This window comes from Labrus mixtus, chromosome 3 (genome assembly GCF_963584025.1).
Source record: "Labrus mixtus chromosome 3, fLabMix1.1, whole genome shotgun sequence".
Lineage (NCBI taxonomy): Eukaryota > Metazoa > Chordata > Actinopteri > Labriformes > Labridae > Labrus > Labrus mixtus.
The window spans coordinates 30038079-30057963 of record NC_083614.1 but is presented as its reverse complement, the minus strand read 5'-3'; the positions used below and the strand labels follow the sequence as shown (position 1 = coordinate 30057963).

Here is a 19885-nt window from a genome sequence, read left to right as displayed (position 1 = left end):
CATTCAGATATGAGTAAAGCTGTGTCAGATAGAGTGTACACAGCATCAATAATCATCATCATCACAAATCATAGTAAGCTTCATGGCCAATAAGTGGAAGACCTGTGGACATCCAAACACGACGGTCATAACTCATTGTTGGACACCATCGTACAATCTTTGACCATGGAAATATGATGTCGCAGCTTCCTCGCTTGGAAATCGTTCCACAAGATTTAAGCACCCGTCTTTCGAGCATTTGCTCTCATTCAGCCGCCTCAAAAAAACTGTCGGTTCATCCTGAGGTCTGTGCAGGCCTAGTTAAGTTCATCCAAACCGAACTCAGAAAACAATATACAACAATATATATCAAAGTCAAAGTCATTTTTATTGTCAATTTTTCCATACGTGCTGGATATACAGAAAAATCGAAAAAAAAACATTTCTCTCCGAACCACGGTGCAAGCGAAGTATAAAAAGATTTTAAATTCAAATATTAGGATTAAAAAGATACACAAAGGTACATGATAATGTGCAAAAAGATGTGCATTCAAAAAACTGCAACAACAACAACAACAACAAATGTGCACGGAGCGCATATCAGTCTATTTCTTTGCACTGGTTACATTAAAACAGAAAAAGAATCTCCTCAAAGCAGTAAAGCAACAAAGATGGAAGAGCCTTTTTATAATCAGACACTCCTTAAATGAATGTGCTTTGTCCGCTCCAGGATAAAAAAAAATAAGCCTGGATATGGGGAAATATGAAAGCAAACAACTCGACCTGTGGGAGCTACTGGTGTGTTAATTAATGATGAAACACCCTTTAATAATGAATTATAGACACGTTGGGGAGTATTTCCACCCTGCTGAGAGCTGTTCTTCATTGTAATGATGGATCATTATCTGACTGCATCATATCTAACCAGTCATTGACAGGCTGCCTTAGTTATGGCTTTTTCTGAGGGTGACGAGGGAGAGAGTATTCAAGGTTTTTCCCCTCCATATTTCCAAAGAAAACGCTCCATTAGCATAATGTCTTGTTAACTCTGGGTCTGGCCTCGGCGCTCTCATTCTCATTTGACCCCATTTGAACCTGACTCTTTGAACCAGACGATGATAACAATTAATATTGTGAATCTGCAAGTGCCATTTAATCCGGGGGGCACGGCAGGGCTCCCCTCTTTTGCTGCAGAAGCACAAAAAAAGAATAGATCACTGGGCTTACACAAAATGGCAAATACAAAGCATTTGAACATATAAAGCCTTTAATGGATGAGCAGGTCTTTTATGGTACAGAGGGCGGAATTAAATCCTTTTTACAATCCTTTCAGAAGTTCAGGCCACAGCTCTCCCAGCTTGAAGACCCACCAGCGGAGTTATAAAAGAACCTGAAACAGAGGTGAGGGCGTCAAACACGAGCCGTTTTCACATCACGCACTCCTGAAAAAATATCTAGATCATTACAGGAGGACTGCTCCGGATATTCTCCTGACCTGGCTCCTCACAGTGGGAGACTAGCCCTGTCAGACGGGAGGGAAGGACGAAGCAACAGAGTCCGCTATGCGACGCTATAGTGACAATATTTGCCTTTTAGTCAAAGCTACAAGTAGTTCAACAGAGTGTCAACAAAAGAACAGCATTGTTATCAAATTATTAACAGTTGTATCCATTATTTCTAGCTAATTGTTTCACATATCTATCATTTCTATTTACTAGTGAATCAAAATGAAAAACATATTACTTTTAATTTGTTTAATTTTTTGTCTTTTGAAATGAAATGAGTGTCTCAATCTAATTTTCAGTCAACCTAACAACAGGCAAAGCTGAGGCAGGTTTTTAGCCCTCCTGGCAAACAGCTACAGCGCACCCGTCTGTAAACCAGATCAGTCACGCCCCCTAATTATGTAAAACTCTAAGCCTCTATATCATCCAAACTGATGAGTTATTGAAAAAGTGTTCCCCCTGTGCAGAATGTGTCAATAAGACGTGAGCTATTCAGACCCAATTTCGTTTTTTTTTTTTAACCAGGCTGTAAACGTGTTTTCTGCTGTCAAAATGGGCATTCTAGGGGACGCTGGTGGCACAGTGGTTGGTGCGTGCGTCCTCGTGTATGGAGGCTGTTGTCCTCCAAGCGGGCGGCCCAGGTTCGAGTCCAACCTGTGGCTCCTTTCCTGCACGTCGTTCCGCACTCCCTTTCCCTGATTCCTGATCCTATCTACTCTCTTATCTCTACAATGAGAAAAAAAAAAAAGCCCAAAAATAAATCTTTAAAAACATATATAAAATGGGCGTTCTATCATGTGTGTGTGTGTGTGTGACTTCTGGGGCTTTTACTGTCAGCCTTAACTGGACACGATGAGAAATGATGTTTTTTTTAACTTCCACATTGGCTTTGTTTTTCAACACCAGAGGTTTCCGCTTGCTGTGAATGCGTATTTTAATTTTGTGTGGAATTTGTCTTTTGCTTCTGCTGTGAATGTGTAAGTAGTGTGTTCTGAAGAGAAATCTCATCCTGCTTTCATTTAAACAATCAGACGTATCGCCCGTCATGACTGTAAAATGTAAAGCTGTTCAGGCAGCTTGAATCTGTTAATCCCCTCGTCTTGAATGAACATCTGATAAATAATCGGTCCTCGCTAATTGTCTTGTTTTTGTGAATGGAGACATCAGTATTACTTTTCTGTAACCAGCTGAAAACTACTCACAGGAGCTTTAAAGTCACAATGTCAATCTCAATGTTGTTTTCTCTGGCAGCACCTGTGAGGATCAAGGGATATTTCAGAGTGTTTTTGGACCTCACTCTGAAAGAGATCCAACAGCATCATTACTGCTAAGTTTGAGTTTGAACTAGTTACCTTTCTCTTTGAATTCTGAATTATATGCTCACACACCACACCTTCACACACATTTGCATATGTGTGTGAAGGTGTGGTGTGCTGTTTTTTTTAAACATGAAACATAAATTAATACCTGGGTTCACTATTACTGTTACAACCGACTCAAGTTTTTAATATTTTGAACATGCATCTAAAGATTAGTATCAGACTTTTGTGTCACCCTTTCACATTTTGTCTCTGAAAGCAAAACTCTTTTAATAATCTAAAATCAGTGGTTCTCAACTGGTGGGTCGGGACCCAGAAGTGGGTCGCGAAGCTAATTTCGGTGGGTCGGGAATGTGTTGCCTTGTGTGAAAAAGTATTTTTAAACAATTTCTTTTGTTCAGTTTCTTGCTTCTGTCACATGTTTTGTGCCCGCTGAGGTCCAAGTTGCACAATTTTTCAGTAAAATAAAATCTGATTGGTCGAAAGAATATCAGTAATTTGAGTCGCGATTTTTTTTCACGCAGGAGTTGGTGGTGGGTCCTGATGCTAGACGAGTTGAGAAACACTGATCTAAATGATTTCTCCACAATATCTTCTACTCTTTTCACATGCCCTGAAAATTGCAAAAGGACCCTCCATGTTGCAACCACAGCTCTACAAAAGTACCCAACAAAACCCAACTGAGAGGCCATGATAGTTATGGAAACATTCATGCTTTGGGGTGCAAGTAGTAAAGTATGAAAACCCCGGGTTAACGTTTTCTCTTATAGTTTCTGTGTTAGTGCTTCTGATCCTTGGAGCTCCAGCTGGCTCAAAAAGGAAGCAGAGGCTCTCTTTCTCTAATCACAGTGAGACGCTTGAGCTGACATGGAAAGTGTTCAACTGCTGGCTCACTGTCACATTCCCTCTGCCCCTAATTATACCAAGGAACTCCCCCTCCTCTCCTGCCATCTTGTGTTCATTTTCATAATCTCCTTGAAAGGATGCGATTACGAATAAAGTGTAGTAGCTGATGGCTTGAATTAGCGGAGGGGGATATAATGCAAAAATATGTCTGAGGCTGAGCCAATTCAGCAGCTTTAGTATTCTGCTGGGCTCCTCACTTCAGCTCACTTTGAGATAAGAGACCAGCTGACTGCTCAGAAACTGCCAAGATACCGTGTTCTTTATAACAAGGGGAACGAGGAAACCGTCTGCAGAACGGAGCCTCGACCAACTGCTCAGCGAAAAAAATCATCACCAGTATAATCACACTTCCTTAAGGGGAACAGGGTCGTTACTGAGCTGCAGGGAACAGAAGAGGTCGATCACACGCTGAACTTTACAAGATCTCAAAGGTCTGAACTGATGCAACGTCTGACCTAGAGAATTACTGAGTTGTAGCTGTGGTTAAGTGGTCAGTTTTGTATCGCCGTTTCCTCTCAGTTTAAACCACATTGTAAAATGTTTTGTGATGCATTTACTGTTTTGTATTTCCTGAGATTGTCGTGCTTTGGGGTTTCTTAGCTTAGCTTAGCAGAAAGTCCAAGTTGTTTTTTGGTTCACTATTTAAAGCCGTTATCGGCGTCACTTCCAGCAGCTTCAAACTGTTAAAAGAAAAAGAAGCTAAACGCTGATTGCCTATCACGCAACAACAAACAGTGTTGCTGAATAACCAGAAGTAGACGTATCCCTAAGGAGATCAGAAAAGCACAAATATCAAACGTCTAAGTGAACTTTTCTTCACTCATGTTTGAGTTATTGGTAGAATCATAAATATTGTATTAATTAGGCAGTCATCGCTGTCGTCTGTACACCGCCTCAAGAACACTCAACACGACCCCGTAGTGATCTGGAGCTATTCTCATTCACATTATACCTTTTAATTATATTCTTTTAAAAATACATTTTTATTTTAAAGATATTTCAACTAAAACATAACACTGCTCTTTATCTACTACAGTAGATTGGTTAATGGCCAGTAGTATGTTAAAAGTTGATAATATTACTGTTATGGTTTGTTTTCGGTGTAAACAAAGGATTTTGCTTCAGTTAGTAGTGTAACAGTCAATACAAGATAAATAAATATGTACTTGAATGATTTTTTAAATCAGCTCAGACCGATAGAGTATAGAGCAGGATAAGAGAAAATAAAAGCCTTTCCCAAAGATGTCAAACAAATCTTTATTTAAAAAAAGTATTCACAATGGTAAAGAAGATGAAAACCAAATTCCAAATGTTTGTTTTTATAGAACAGACTGCCAATGTAACAGAACACGGAGACTCGTCAAGTTCATTTAGTCATGTTATTTGATGCATCACTGACCCAGTCCCTGCATGATATCAGCTCCTTTCCAGTCTGTAGGGAAATGTACAGAACAATGAAAACATCCCCTCATATCACACGCCAACTTTGAGGTTGGGCGTGTGATCGAAGTAGACTGGCTGCAGGAACGACGGTCAGAGACGATGGAATAAGGAGCCCTCTTGTTCTGGCTGCTGTTGAGTGTTTGGCGTTCACATTGAGGAAACAATCTGTTGAAGCTGTTGTTGGAGAATGAATCCAGGACTGAAGGTGGGGGTTCCTTTTAAAAACTATTGCGCGCCTCTGTGGGTCGATGCTGGCTAGCCAGCTTCCCGTAGCCGCCCCTGGCCGGGTCGTAGTCCTGCCTGTACTCGTCTCTCACCTACACAGGAAATAAAAACACAGCCAGAGGGCGAAGGTAAATACACATCTTACATTATTTCTGTGTGAGATTCTTATGCTGAAGTTAAAGACTGGAGGGCATTTCTGTCTGTGCTCTCCGCCGCAATAAAACAATTCTTCTTCAAATATTAACTTTATTTATTTACACTCTCCCAGAAGGCTCCTCGTGTACCACTACAGCAAGACTGGACATTATTATGCATATTCTATTTGCTAACAGCATAATATACACTTTCATTTTTCAAAATGCCATGCAGTAGTAATGCTGTCTCTTCAAAAGGTCACGCTTAATCATGCATAATTTAATTTTCAAGTGATATCACTTTCTAAATATCATACTGGTGTATTAAAATGTCATGATATAAAGTATTGATCTTCCTCACAGTCATTCCACTTTATCTCATTTTTCAAAGGCCATACTACGCTGTGTTTTACATCGCTTCTCCATACAAATACATAACAAAACTACAAAACTTTTTTTAATGTGAAGAAACAAACTTAAAGATTACATCAGAGTCACACCACCATCCAAACAGATGTTTACACGGTCAACAAGCAAACAGCTGGAAGAGAGAACGTTACAATCCTCTATATAACTACTCTAGTGGGAACACCATGTGTGTGTGTAGGCTGTAGTTCCTCAAGCGAATTTGGATTTTTTAAAGTGTGTTTAAGCATTTTTAGATGGAAATTTGCTTGTTAATTTTCATACAATCTTTATTTAGCATTCGTTTCTCAAAGAGAGAATTACTACATTAAGCCCATTTACTATTAAAGCAAGATTCCAAAAAAAAAACATTAAAATAATAAATAAAGTAACTTTAAGAAAGTGACGAGTAAGAGAGGGAGAGTCCCTGTAACCATGGATACTCACATACACCTGGAATCAGAGAAGAGACACTGAGCTGTGGCTGACAGGAGATTAAGCAGCATGAATGTATAGAACTGGAAGAGTCTTGATTATACGGATGTAAGCACCATTTATTTTACATACTGGGTTATAATTTATATGGATCCAGATGATGTCACAGCTGGTTACAGCTACTGTAACTAAGACACACTATCAGGCTATCATTAAACTGTCACTCTTTTCCCTGGAGGCACAACTGTATCAATCAATAAATGTATTCATTTCATTTATATGGAGCCGAATCACAACAAAAGTTATCTCAGGGCTTCAAAAAGAGCAGGACTAGACTGTAAGCTCAGTATCTAACTGTAATAAGCTGGAGGCTCACTCCCACCTGTACTGTGAAGTACGAGCTCATCTCAGCAAATACACACAGTCAGTTAAGAGAGCACACTGATGTCCTTTCAGAATGAGAAAGTTTTCTTCCATGTCAATGCAAACAAACATCGTCATGGATACCGAGATGGAATAGACACTTTAGCCGATAGATGTCTTCTTCACTTTACAAATCTGTGTAGCCTGAAGCGTAAAGCTGCAGACTTTGAATTGATTTAGTGAATCAGTCTAAATAAATTCAGTTCATCTATGTTAACTTTTATTACAAACATGCCCTTCTATTAGTGTCCTGCAGTTATCTCTAATAACAGACATGGTGGATTTTTTCTCTAAAACGTTGTGCCCATGTCTGTGTGGTGTGAGGAAGCGGGCATTAGAAAGATAAACATTTGAACATCTAACCCTGTTAGCAGCTACGAGGTGATTATTACAGATTCAACACAAACAAAACCTAACAATCCTTACCTGTCCTCCAGACTTGCCGCGGCCGTACTGCCGCCCCTCCTTGAAGCCGGCGTCCCAGTCAGTCCTGATGATGCGGTCATCCAGCCGTGTGCCGTTAATAAAGCGCATGGCATTCTCTGCACCGATTCGTGTGTAGTATCTGATACAGCCAGGTGTTAAGGTATGTTTACACACTCGATACTACTGTAGTAAAAGCAGTAAGTCATGACTAAATGAGCCGTCATTGTTCAAAAGGATACTCTACAAAGCAGAACCCACAGGCCGTCTTCTTGACTTTATCCAGACCAATGATGATGCGCTTCACGTCTCCACTTTTGGAAAACAGCTCGTGCACCTTTTCATCAATTCCAAAAAAAAAAAGAAGAGCACAACAATCGTGTGAGAGATTATAAAATATACTTTTAAAGGATTTCAGACAAACATGGTTAACGCTGAAATGCTTGAAATCTTTTTAAAATAATATTCATATTTAAAAAACAATCATTTTAATGTTGTGTTTTAAATATAGTTTACATAGCATACCACTTTCTAATTCACATTACGACTCAAAACTTGAGGAACACAGTTATCAGAGCACAAAAATAATGTAGCAAGCCATAAAAAGGTGTGATAGACAAATCTGTAAGCACAAGTTAGATTTGTTTTTAACATCCTGTCATATGATGACAACATGACCAAGTGCAAAGAAGTTGATGAAAACTCTGAACCAATAAGCCCAGTGTATCTCACCTGCTCCTCAGTGGTGTAGAAGGAGAGATTCCCAACATATAAAGTGTTACTCTGCTTCAGCAGCTTCTCCTGGTCATAGCGATTACCCTGAAAACACAAGACAAATAAAAAAATGATGAATGAGCACCACTCTCAGGTAGACTTCTGAAAGTTAGATCTCTCAACAGTAACCAGATTAGTTATTTCATCTTTGCACATTCATCTCATTATAACACCTGTTCTCACTCATATGTTCATAGCATTTTCTTTTTGCACACTGACACTGTATTTGCACTTTAAGATGTCTGATGTTTATTTTCTCACACTCTCTAGTTGCCCCTTAATTGGGGCGGGGGCGGGGGCCGGCTCGAGCTGGGGCAGACTGGTAGTGTTGGTGCTCTCACTGTTTGCCTATTGACACAGACATAGAGTCTGTTTTCTGCCAGGAATTTCCCAGATCAATTCTGGATGAAATCTCTGAATCAGTTGAGGAAATGGCCTCATGTGTTGAAGTAAAAATGTCTGTAAATGTTTTTATTTCTATATTTCTACTGCTATACTGTATATTTTGGAAAAACTTTATCGAATTTCCCTCTGGGATTAATAAAGTATATCTGATTCTGAACTAGAGGACCTTAGTGGGAGTGGCCTGCGGTGCTGTGCATTCTGGGATTTGGTGTCTTTCATCCACATGAGCCAAAAAGACACTTTCTGCCTTTTCACGACCAAGAAGGCACCAACTTCAAAATTTATTTCACATTTCTACATATATGACCCAATGTCAACACAGATTCATGTTTCAACGGGTGAAGTATCCCTTTAAGCTAAATTTTTGGATGTATATATATTTTTTCCATCTTCTTAACATTTGCAGGGTTTGTTTACTAGGCAATCGTTCCTTCTGTTTCCTAAATAATCTGCTGCTGTAACACCACAATGTCCAAGTGTGGGATCAATAAAGTTTATCTATCTATGACATGTCCATAATGTTAAATGTTACCACTTACAATGTGTCACAATATGTGAGAAAAAACTAGGAAAGTTTTAATCTAATTTACGAGATTAAACCACACACACACACACACACACCCCCACCCCTGCACTAAGAAATGTTGTCAATAAATAGTTGTATTTGTACTAATTTGTGTCTTTTATCAGATTTTACTCAAACAGCCGCCGCAGCAGAAATCTGACTCTAAACTCAGATAAAATAAAATAATCTTTTATCTTATATTTAACTCAGATAACCAGAGAGCCAGCTCCAGATCATGTTTATTTATGTTCTCATTACCGTCCAGAAAGTTAAAAGAAATGTTCCATCCATTCAAAACCGTGTAATGTAATATAATCAATTTAACAAATTAAACATGTTTAACCTTTGACCCGAGCTGCCCACTCTGTCGTCGTTAACGTTAATTTAACAATTCAACATTTCGGTTTCCATAGCAGCCGTAAAGTCTTAATGTAATATTAAAGTTCCTCCGCCTTACCTTAAAGTGTTGGTCTCTGTATTGACTAACATCGATGTAGGAATCGCTGGTCAAAGCGTTTAATTTCACAGCCATTGTTGAGGATTTGTGGATACGCCGCCAGCAGCTATTCAACTTTTAGCATAGCGGAAACACAATGAAGCAGTTTCCGGGTTTTGTGTCCGTATTAAAAAGAACTCCGGGTGGCTCGAGTAACACACAGCTTGATGGCGCCCCCTTGTGGTAAAGGCATTATTTTGATCAAGCCTGTTGCTTATAAAACGATGTGGTGACATTTGATTGGCTGCTGTTATTAAAGGCTGCTGATAGACAGACTCTGTTGAGGGGACACGTCATTTTACCCTTTGACTCTTTTATTTTTGCATGTTATATAGATATAATATATATTATATCTATTTCTTTACTGTGTGGACATTTTTTTTTTTAATCTATTTTTTAGTACATTCTTAATTTTTATTTTTTTATTTAGTGTTCACTTTTTGTTTGCAATCTTTGCTCTTTGCTGCTGTAACAATGTAAATGTCCCCGTTGTGGGATAAATAAAAGATTATCTTATCTTTTCATGATACCAGATATATTTAATGGATATTCAGATACAATTATTAATCTGTTTTATATTTTTTAATTGATGATAAAAAGTGAAATATTTAAAATATATTGATTTCAGGTTTTCCAAATACTAATTTTAACACTGAATAAATACTTTGAAATTGTATTCATATTTTTAGATATTCACCTATTTTTTTTTAAATATATTTTCCAAATAATTGTCTTTTTTACTTGCTCAATGGTTGAACAGTTTCTCCTCTAAAAGCTCAAATATATATATATATTGAGTAACACTGTGTTGATATATATGGTGTAATATGAAAGTGTTCAGTGCATCCATCAAGAATCAAAGACAACCTGCATAGCACTTCAAGTTATGTAGTTTACAATCCCAACTACATGTCGACATGCACCGTACATATATAACAAAGAGATTAAACCTAAGACACAATGAACTCTTCTTTATTTTGCTTTCCCCAGACGGGCTTATTGATCCAACAAAACCACTCTAGACTGCAAACTTTCCAGCGAGGTCAACATTTTATTATAATAAATCAAATAGTAACAGTAAACGAAAAACATGTGTTTTCAGCTGTCCTGCTGTCTTAAGTTTGATTTCTTAAACAACCTAATAATACTTCAGTTGAAAGTAGAGTAATGAAAAGACTGGCTAAAAAAAAAAAAAAAAAAAAAAAAAATCACAGAAAATTTAGAGCAAAAATGAGATGAGATTGTAATGACTTTATAAATCAGCCCACGGCGAGATCCTGTTCTTATCTGCTCACTGTCAGTTCTACTTATGTTTAGCAAACACTTACAGTCTGTTATTGTACAATATAATTACATCAGTGCAATAAATCAGAGCATAAAAGCCAGTAAGGGACGACTGTGGGTCTGCTGACGGTCTCCTCCATAATGTGTCTTATCGTCTCCATCCAAGTACAGATTCTCTCCACCCGATGCTGCTGCAGCTCCTGGAACCTGAAAGACAAATACAGAACACTGATTTATATCAGGTGCTATTTTTGTTCTTCCTTTTTGTTTTCCTCCCTTTATTTGATCCCACACATGCGTATTTCTACATTACATCACAAGACTTGTCCTCGGAGCATCAACAGAAACCCTTTTCAAGAACTACTAGAAATGAATAAAAAATGTACAACTATCAAAGCTGAGGCTATACACCGGATTTAACCCTTCAGATCTGATATCTAATTTCAAGAACAGATACAAAATCATGACCAAATCATTGGCCAAACTGTTTTTTTCACAATCAGAGCCTCTGTAGCTATAAATAATATCCATGTCTGTGTTTGTTCACATGTATTTTAAAGCACTGATTTGAAACACGTTGTTATTGTTGTAGAGATAAGCGTATAAATGTTGTGTTCAAAAGCACATGGTTATGTTCTGCTTTTTCCTCTGAACTGATCTCAAGAACTCATGTGACCAATCCACCCCACTGAACAGACAATTCGCCATTTTTCATTTTCCTGCAGGATTAATGAACACGTTACAAAGTGCATGTGAAACCACATCTCTAAATTACTGACGTTTTTGAAAGTTATCCCCCCCCCTCCTCCTCCTCCTCGTCGTCGTCTCTCCTCCATCAAAGCTCGGATCTCCTCTCGATGCTGAGCAGCTCCACCTCGAAGATGAGGGTCGCTCCTCCGGGGATTTTCGGTGGAGCTCCCCGGTCTCCGTAGCCCAGCTCCGCGGGGATGACCAGCTTCCTCTTCTCGCCCTCGCACATGCCCAGCAGGCCCTGGTCCCAGCCTTTGATCACCTGGCCGGTGCCCAGCGTGAAGGTGAAGGGCCTGTCGCGGGAGATGCTGCTGTCGAACTCGGCGCCGTCCTCCAGCTTGCCCGTGTAGTGCATGTTCAGCACGTCTCCTTTGCGGGACTTGATGGGGCAGTTGTCCACTCGCTTCTTGATGCCGATCTGCAGCTTCTTCTTCTCGGCTCCGCTCCCGGTCACCGAGCTGAGAGAGAGCACCGTCACAACGAGGATCACTAAAACCCGCATGTCTGCAGTCCTCCCGCAGGTTCCGGCTGCGAAAAACGGTTTTGGGTTCAAAGAAATCCGGGCTCAAAGCTGATGTGCAAATTCGGAGGCTGAATGAGGGAAATGAGCTGGGAGATATATGTGATTGGAAGCGGATGTACGTGTGATGTGACCCGGGTTTAGTTTACCGGCTTGTGTTACAATCAAAGATGTCCGGAAACTGTCCGCGACAACACTGAAGTCAGCTTCAGTTTCGTTAGAACAACTCTGTGGGTAAAGGAGTTATTTGTGCCTTGTTTTTTAAAGGTATCCCTGCCTCCCCCCTCGACATTTTTTTCGATGTTTAGCTGTTATTATTGTCCTTTGTATTGATTATTTATTGATTTACTTATTTAGTGTGTATAGGTTCAGTGTACATTGTTTTGGTTTTTGTCAAAGCCTCTTTGAGTTTTCAGAAAAGCACTATATAAAACCAATGTATTATTATTATTATTATTATTACATTTAAAGGATAATGTTCTTACCTGGTTTCAATGGTTAACCTAAAGAAAATTGAATTTGTGAAGTAGTCATCACTTAAAAGTTTTACTAAAGTTTTAAAATCTGTCTAAAGATTTTATTCATCTTGTAAACTATAAATCATCAACCTCAGAATTGGTTGGTTGACAAAAACATTTTAATCAAATTACTTCTTACATAGATTTTCTGACAGCTTAGTCTTAGTTTTTTTTTTGGTAAAGCAAACAAAAACATGTGGCCCATATCAATATAGTAACTACTCAATGTAATCAATCAGAAAAGTGTAGTCTCCAGTACAGTATTAAATATCTAATTTCATCTTTCATCTTTGTCAAGAACTTAAACGCTCAACTTGAAGTCTTCCTCTATCAGGTTAAATACAGAAAGGGAAGATTCTTTGAATGTCTTTCTCAAAATAGTTACACAGCATTACATGTTATTTGGCTATCAAACATTTCAGAAATATAAATATACATATTGTACCCCACTATACTTTTTTTTAGAGATAGTTTCCTTATGAACAAAAAATATATATTGTCCACAAATCACATAAATTATTAAAATCTAATGCATTTATATAACTTTAAACCACCAACAGCCCATAAATATTTGCTCCACCTTCACAGAGAGGCATCTAACCAATAAAATAAAGCCGGCTCTAATGCATTTGTAACTACCAAAGTGGGTTTTAAACTTTAATTATAATCTTTTATAGCTTACATGTGAACCTCGTCATTATTTAACAAAGTAACCTAGTTTAAAATGGTGCGACCATATGTGTGAAAAGCCCATCAAAAAGAAACAGCTAGTAAATTGACCATTAGTAAAGAAACATGCATTTCTGTCATTTATTCACAGAAAGGAAAAGTTTTCTTTATCTTTATTTTTCCGTCCAGATCCCATTAGACCAGGTGTATATTATATGAATGCCCTGTAGAACCAGAGATTGAGCCCCAAAAAATTGATTAACAGTATATATGTTCCCCACTATACTTTTTTTGGAGATAGTTTCCTTAGGAACAAAAAAAGATCTTGTCCACAAATCACATAAATTATTAAAATATAATGCATTTATATTACTTTGAACCACCAACAGCCCATAAATATGGAAAGTTTTTGCCTATTTTGCTTTAAAAAAAAAAATATATATATGTTTTTTTCATTCAGCCCCAAGACAGAAGTGTGTAAACAAAGAGCAGCAGAGAGACTTCCTTTAACCATCGAATGAGAAACTAACTTCCTTTTTAACCATCGAATGAGAAACTAACTTCAGCCGCTCTCCTCAGTCTGTTGTTATCTCACCCACTGTAACCCTGCGGTGACCTGGCTCAGCTTAAGTAAGTCAAATACTTCATGTATTGTTTTAAACTTAATCCACAGCATCAGTATACGTAAAGTTATGACTTTGTTTTACACTTTCAGCTAACTCACGTTAAACGTTTGTGTCATTTTAGGGCTGAAACCCGAGATTTGAAAGAGGCTGCTAAGCTAACGTGTCAGTGAGGAGAAGGACCGCAGGAACAAAACTTCAAAGATGATTTTCCGGTTTTTATTCAACCTCATCAACAACCCCCAGGTCATAGAGAAGTTGGCGGAGTCTCGTCCGATCCGCAGGGCGGCTCAGCTCACAGCGTACGCCATCACCAAGGCTCAGATAGCCGGCAGGGACGCGTCGCAGCGGGCCCTGCGCTCCCAGACTCTGCAGCAGGTGAAGCAGGAGGCCAGCAGAGTCCCAGGAGACATGGGAGAGATGAGCAGCCGCTTCAAGAAAGTCAAGGAGACCTTTGTGAATGAAGTGAAGGAGGGATGGAAAGAAGGCTCAAGGCAGATCAAGAAATGAAGAGGACGACCCTGGATGTAGATTCAAGAGAGAGAGACTGGGACATCATCATCCTCAGCTGACTGTGTTGAACATCATTAAAGAAAGTGGTGGAAAACTGCAACCAAACTAAGTGGATTCATGCTGATCAGCTCACAATCAAAATGTGCATTATTGTTTTTTTTATAATGTAAAGAGGCCCTACAACAATAAGTGGCCAGATAACTCAGGAGAATATTTGTTTAGCTCAATAAATTCACTGACTTCACATTTCTGAGAACATGTGAACATACGTGCTTATTTCATAATTCAGGAAGTCTTGGAAAATAATGAGCAGAAGTTCCTCCTCCGTGAATTCTCAATTTAAAGTATTCTCAAACCCTCTTGAGACACCTTTAACAGACGGCCTCATACTGGTAGTTTCATGATTTCCTGACTAAAATATGACGTTTTTACATCTCCCTGTAAGATTGTTCACTGGTCTGTATGACACAAAATCCTGCCACAGAGCTTTAATGGATCTGCACATTAAGTTGTAAACAATTCATGTTCATAAAGTGTACATATGTAGAGAGAGAGCGGATGTGTATAGTCAATGAATTCACCACTTTGTTCTGCCTATAAATAAAGACTTTAATTTATAACACAACTCTTTGACTGTCACGCTGTCTCTGTTTACTTTGTGGGACAAGTTACAGAAGAAAATGTGGAAACTTAACTTTTCAATGTTGGATATTCAATTTAGATCTTCAGAAAAAACGGTAACACTTTATAATAACCATCATCTATAAAGGGTAAATAGATAGTTAATTAACCATTAGTTAATAGTTATTTACTGTTAACAATGAAATAATAGTTAATAATGTTTGCAAATGATTTGTAATGCTATAATTTATGTTAACAGTTTATTGGTGCACACATTATAACATTTCATACACTTTATAAAGTGTTTGTTAATGATGACCAAATGATTTATAAACCTTTAAGAGATGGTTTATAAAACATCTCTAAACATTACAGAGACACATGGACCAGAACAGGGTTCGTACAGAGCCTTGAAAGTCTGGAAAATGCTTGATTTTAAATATAGTGTTTTCAAGGTTGGAAATGTGCTTGAAATTTGAACACATGCTGGATTTACTCTATATTGACCAGTGTTGTAATTTAACAAATAAAAAAAAAATGTATTCTGTAAATTAAAAAAAAATTAAGTCGTAATGTTTCTTTCTCCGCCGTCTCGTATGAGTGTTGCTCCCCGTGTTTTCTTTCCTTGCGCACGCGCCTCACCTGGCGATCGCTTCAGGAATTATCCAGAACCACGTCGCTGCTCACATGGACCTATCGCTCTTGATGCTACCATGCCAGGTTGCCGTTTCAATGCCATCTGGCTTGAAAATGATAATATAAAAATTGGTTACGATGAGGCCCAAATGACCGGCAGGCATACTATACGGTCTGCAAAAAGGACATCAAGCTGTGGGGGAATCGGCACTTACAAGTCATGCCAAAGGTAAGTCAGTTGAGACAAAGGTAAATCAGTTGAGACAAAGTTTTCGTTCAAACATATTCATATATCGGACAATGTCACTTTGGATTACTACTCTACTCGCCTTTAGAGTAAGCCTCGGGGGTTACTTCATCCTAACGTAACGTGACGTTACACCTAGCTGGGTGATAACCGATGCAGCCCGATGCATTTTCATTTGATAACAAGTTGTATAACCTAATTGGTCACTGGTAACATTAGTTGCAGAACCAAGATCCAAAATGTTAATTTTGTGAAGTTGTCGAAGTCGAGAAGGTATTTGCTGGCAGAGTCGTTGCGGTGTGCTGCCAAAAAGTGATTTCAGTCCACGGTCCCAGCATGTTAACGCTATGTCGCCCAGTTATGTGTACCGATGCTTTATTGGACCAGAGCCCACTTAGTCCCTTTTACGTACTGAAATCATGGACGTATTATGGCTGAAATACCTTTTTATTGACTGATATCCCTTTTTGGAAGAGGATCACTTTTTGGCAACACACCGACATACACAAACTGTAACCTAGCAACCTAGCACTATTGGGAGTGTGTGGTCATACACAAGCTCCTATTTAAAATAGTTTTTAAAAAATCAATAATTTATTTAAATATATAGGCATATATATATATATATATATATATAATTTCTTTACGTGCAATTATTCAGCCGGGGGAAAAAGGACTCTGTGCTCAGGCTGTATTTGCCCTTAGTTATTCTTGAATGTTTCCTTAAAATGTACTCTCTGTGTGTGTGTGTGTGTAGGTGTGTGTGTGAGAGAGAGAAATAAGTTATTAATTAGCAAGTATTGCCTACATCTAGAGCTATTGATTATGAGTATGGCATAGGTATAGTCATGTTGTTATTAACCTGATAGATGGTAATTTTGCTCATGTGAACGAAACTGATAAAGGTCTGTTGAGGGCCATACTCTCCAATTTTCTTCTCTCAATAACATTTGATTTGTTTCCCCTTTTTTCAGGCAGGAAACATCAAGACCATTTAAAGCATAGGTCCGGTCCTTCCCTGGGGGCTTATTTCCAACAGCCACATAATGCATCTAGCAGTGGAGACGTGACCTGCTCAACTTCAACATCAAACGGTGCAGCCCAAGCTACTCCAGCAACAGCCAGTTGTGAAAAGGACACCTCAGCAAACACCATGAGACCTTTCATTAGCACAAACCCAGCTCTGATGGCAGAGATTTGTTGGACAACAAAAATGATAACCTGCCCTTATTCCTACAAGTCATGTGAAAACATTGGAGCTATTTTCAAAACCATGTTTCCTGACAGTGAGGTTGCAAAACAGTTTGCTTGTGGGGAGAAGAAAGCAGCATATCTTTCCACGTTTGGGATAGCCCCTCATTTCCTGTCCCTGATGAAAGAAAAAGTCAAGAAAGATCGATATGTGCTTCTGTTTGATGAAAGTTTGAACCACGAAATGAGGAAAAGTCAGCTTGATATGCACGTGAGATTCTGGCACGATAACCATGTAAAAACAAGGTATCTAAGTTCGGTTTTCATGGGTCATCACACTGCGGTACAAATGTACGAGAAATTTGAAACTGTTTGTTCAGATATTGGGTTCCACAACCTTATGCAGCTTTCAATGGATGGCCCCAATGTGAACTTAAAACTTTTGAGACTTTTCCAACAAAACATTAAAGATCAAACAGGCATACAAAAAGGTGGATGTTGGAAGCTGTGGTTTACACATACTGCACAATTCCTTCAGAGCAGGCTGTGCAGCAGCTGAATGGGAGCTTGGAAATGCCTTGTCAAGCCTCAAGTGGTTATTTAAGGATGTCCCAGCACGCAGGGAGGACTATACAGAGGTAACTGGTTCCTCATCTTTCCCCCTTAATTTCTGTAGTCATCGGTGGCTAGAAAATGTTGAGGTGGCAGAGCGTGCACTACAGATCTTGCCCTTCCTGAATACATACATAAGTGCTGCAAAAAAGGGAACTGTAGCAGAGCCATCCACCAAGTCTTTCAAGACTGCAGAAAAGGTTGTTGGAGATGACCCCTTCCCGGCAAAACTCAACTTTTTTCTCATGGTGGCAAGGGAAATCACTCCATTCCTGAAGTTGTACCAGTCTGATGAACCCATGCTCCCATTCATGAATGAGGACCTTGCCAGTCTGCTGAGAGGATTACTCGAAAAATTCATAAAGCCAAGTGTCATGCAGAGTGCTACCAACACACTGAAACTCTTACAGGTTGAGTATGAAAATGCAGAGAACCATGTTGATGTAACAAAAAGAAGAGCACAGAAAGAAGCACCCAAATGCTCAGAGGCTGAGGCTGGAGTTCAGACAGAACTGTAAGCTGTTTTTAATGAAGATGGTCTCCAAGCTATTTGAGAAGGCTCCAATCAGGTGTCCTCTTGTGAGACATCTGTCTGTTCTGGACCCAAGGGTGCTCATTAGAAATAAGGAAACGAGCACAAGGAAGCTCACCTGTGTTCTTCAGATCCTTGTGGAAGCTGGACGCATCCATGAAAAAACCTGTGATGAGGTTCTGAAGGAGTTCAGTCAGTTCTATGACCAGGAGCTTCAACCCACAGAGTGAGAGGTTGGATGTGTTCTACCATGAGATGTTGTCCACCAAAGCAGAGTGGTGCCATCTGTGGGAGACAGTGAGGGATCTCTTGATCCTTTCACATGGCCAAGCTTCTGTTGAAAGAGGTTTTTCAGTTAACAAAGAAGTGGTGGTGGAGAATCTGCAAGAGCACTCCCTGGTGGCCCAGCGTGTCATTCTTGACCATGTGAAGAGTGTTGGACGATTGCAGAACATAGCCTACTCTAAAGAACTACTACTTTCAGCAGTTTCTGGTAGACAGAGGTATCTGCTTTATCTAGATGAAAGAAAAGGTTACAGAGGGATGAGAAAAAGTTGGGAAAAAAAAGAAAGGAATAATGGAGGAGATAGCAGAATTAAAAGCAAAGAAAAAGCAGTTGGTGGAAGACATTCAGGTTCTGAGCACGTCTGCTGATCGCAATGCAGAAAAAGCAGAGACACTTGGAAACCTCAGCTTTGTTTCCAAATCAAATGGACTTCGGAGGGCTGCAAAAGAAAAAGAGAGGTCTCTTGAGACTGTGGAGAGTCAGTTAGGAGATAAGATTAAGGAGCTGAAGGAGTTGCCATAAGATTGAAACAGTAGGCCAGTGTTGACCAAAGTCAGGGTTATGTTGGTTTTGATCTTAAATTAGCCATAGAAACATGCATTCTTTTTTTTATCTAAATACAAAGAAAAATGTTATTGTCCCTATACAGTATGTTTTCCCATTGAATTGTATAGCAGTGACATATATTATAGTGAAGAAAAGTGAAAGTAAAATTTATTTGTTAAGTGGGCATTATTTGCACTTGAAGAATTATTATTTTTTTAACATGTTAGATTAATGTGCAAATGAATGTACATATGTTATAACTGCAAAAAAAGGTGCTATTGTCTCTTTACAGTATGTTCATTGTTAACAGACGGTTAAATTTGTTTTTGGACCGAAAATTATTTACAATTGCACTTATTCCTTTGCCCATTGAATTTATTTTTCTGTGAACTATTTAGTTATAGTGAAGAATGTGAATGTACTTTAATTTATTTTTGATAAACGGGCATTGTTTGCACTTGCACAAAATGGCTGGCCTGGAACCACAGTGTTTCAAATGGGAGCCACCAACCCCTGTGCTGAAGGCCTCAAAACCTACCACTAACGCAAACAACACTAAATAAACAACACTAAGTGCACCCCTGCACTAAGAAATGTTGTCAGTAAATAGTTTTATTTACGAATTTATGTGTCTTTTATCAGATTTTACCCAAACTGCCCATTTAACCAACACAGCTCCATATTTCATCACCTGAAGTTGGAAGAAACACTCATGCAATCATTTGCTGTCTTGCTGTGATTATATTTAATTAATAATGGTTTCATTTTAGAATCTCTGGATGATTGTTCAGCGAAAAAGTAGTGAAGAGAGAAATAATTGATCAGATAATATTTTTTAAAACCATGCAGTAAATTGTCTTTAAAATGAGCTATTTGACTTCTTATTTTGTGAAACCTGAC

At 38.8% G+C, this 19885-nt stretch overlaps 3 protein-coding genes across 3 annotated transcripts; 1 reads left to right on the top strand and 2 right to left on the bottom strand.

The window, feature by feature from the left end:
• Positions 1–4952: 4952 nt before the first annotated feature.
• On the bottom strand, positions 4953–9550 carry ncbp2 (nuclear cap binding protein subunit 2). Its single transcript, XM_061034540.1, has 5 exons — positions 9399–9550; positions 7930–8016; positions 7440–7534; positions 7201–7339; positions 4953–5469 (listed from the first exon to the last, which is right to left on the bottom strand). Exons 1-5 carry the CDS (start codon positions 9471–9473, stop codon positions 5371–5373), a joined length of 495 nt encoding a protein of 164 aa, XP_060890523.1. The 5' UTR covers positions 9474–9550; the 3' UTR covers positions 4953–5370.
• A 918-nt stretch (positions 9551–10468) lies between these two features.
• fkbp2 (FKBP prolyl isomerase 2) lies at positions 10469–12006 on the bottom strand. The gene is made up of 2 exons (XM_061034425.1): positions 11501–12006; positions 10469–10928 (listed from the first exon to the last, which is right to left on the bottom strand). Exon 1 carries the CDS (start codon positions 11971–11973, stop codon positions 11557–11559), a length of 417 nt encoding a protein of 138 aa, XP_060890408.1. The 5' UTR covers positions 11974–12006; the 3' UTR covers positions 10469–10928; positions 11501–11556.
• A 1691-nt stretch (positions 12007–13697) lies between these two features.
• On the top strand, positions 13698–14937 carry ncbp2as2 (NCBP2 antisense 2 (head to head)). The gene is made up of 2 exons (XM_061034439.1): positions 13698–13808; positions 13926–14937. Exon 2 carries the CDS (start codon positions 14006–14008, stop codon positions 14309–14311), a length of 306 nt encoding a protein of 101 aa, XP_060890422.1. The 5' UTR covers positions 13698–13808; positions 13926–14005; the 3' UTR covers positions 14312–14937.
• The last annotated feature ends 4948 nt before the right edge of the window (positions 14938–19885 follow it).

Bases quoted from the DNA above. Each gene is read 5' to 3' on its own strand.
- ncbp2 (XM_061034540.1), bottom strand. From the start codon at position 9,473: ATGGCTGTGAAATTAAACGCTTTGACCAGCGATTCCTACATCGATGTT. The intron at 8,017-9,398 runs GTAAGGCGGAGG...TTGTGTTTTCAG, and splicing joins ACAGAGACCAACACTTTAAG to GGTAATCGCTATGACCAGGA. The intron at 7,340-7,439 runs GTATCCTTTTGA...TGGCTGTATCAG, and splicing joins TGTGGGTTCTGCTTTGTAGA to ATACTACACACGAATCGGTG.
- fkbp2 (XM_061034425.1), bottom strand. From the start codon at position 11,973: ATGCGGGTTTTAGTGATCCTCGTTGTGACGGTGCTCTCTCTCAGCTCG.
- ncbp2as2 (XM_061034439.1), top strand. From the start codon at position 14,006: ATGATTTTCCGGTTTTTATTCAACCTCATCAACAACCCCCAGGTCATA.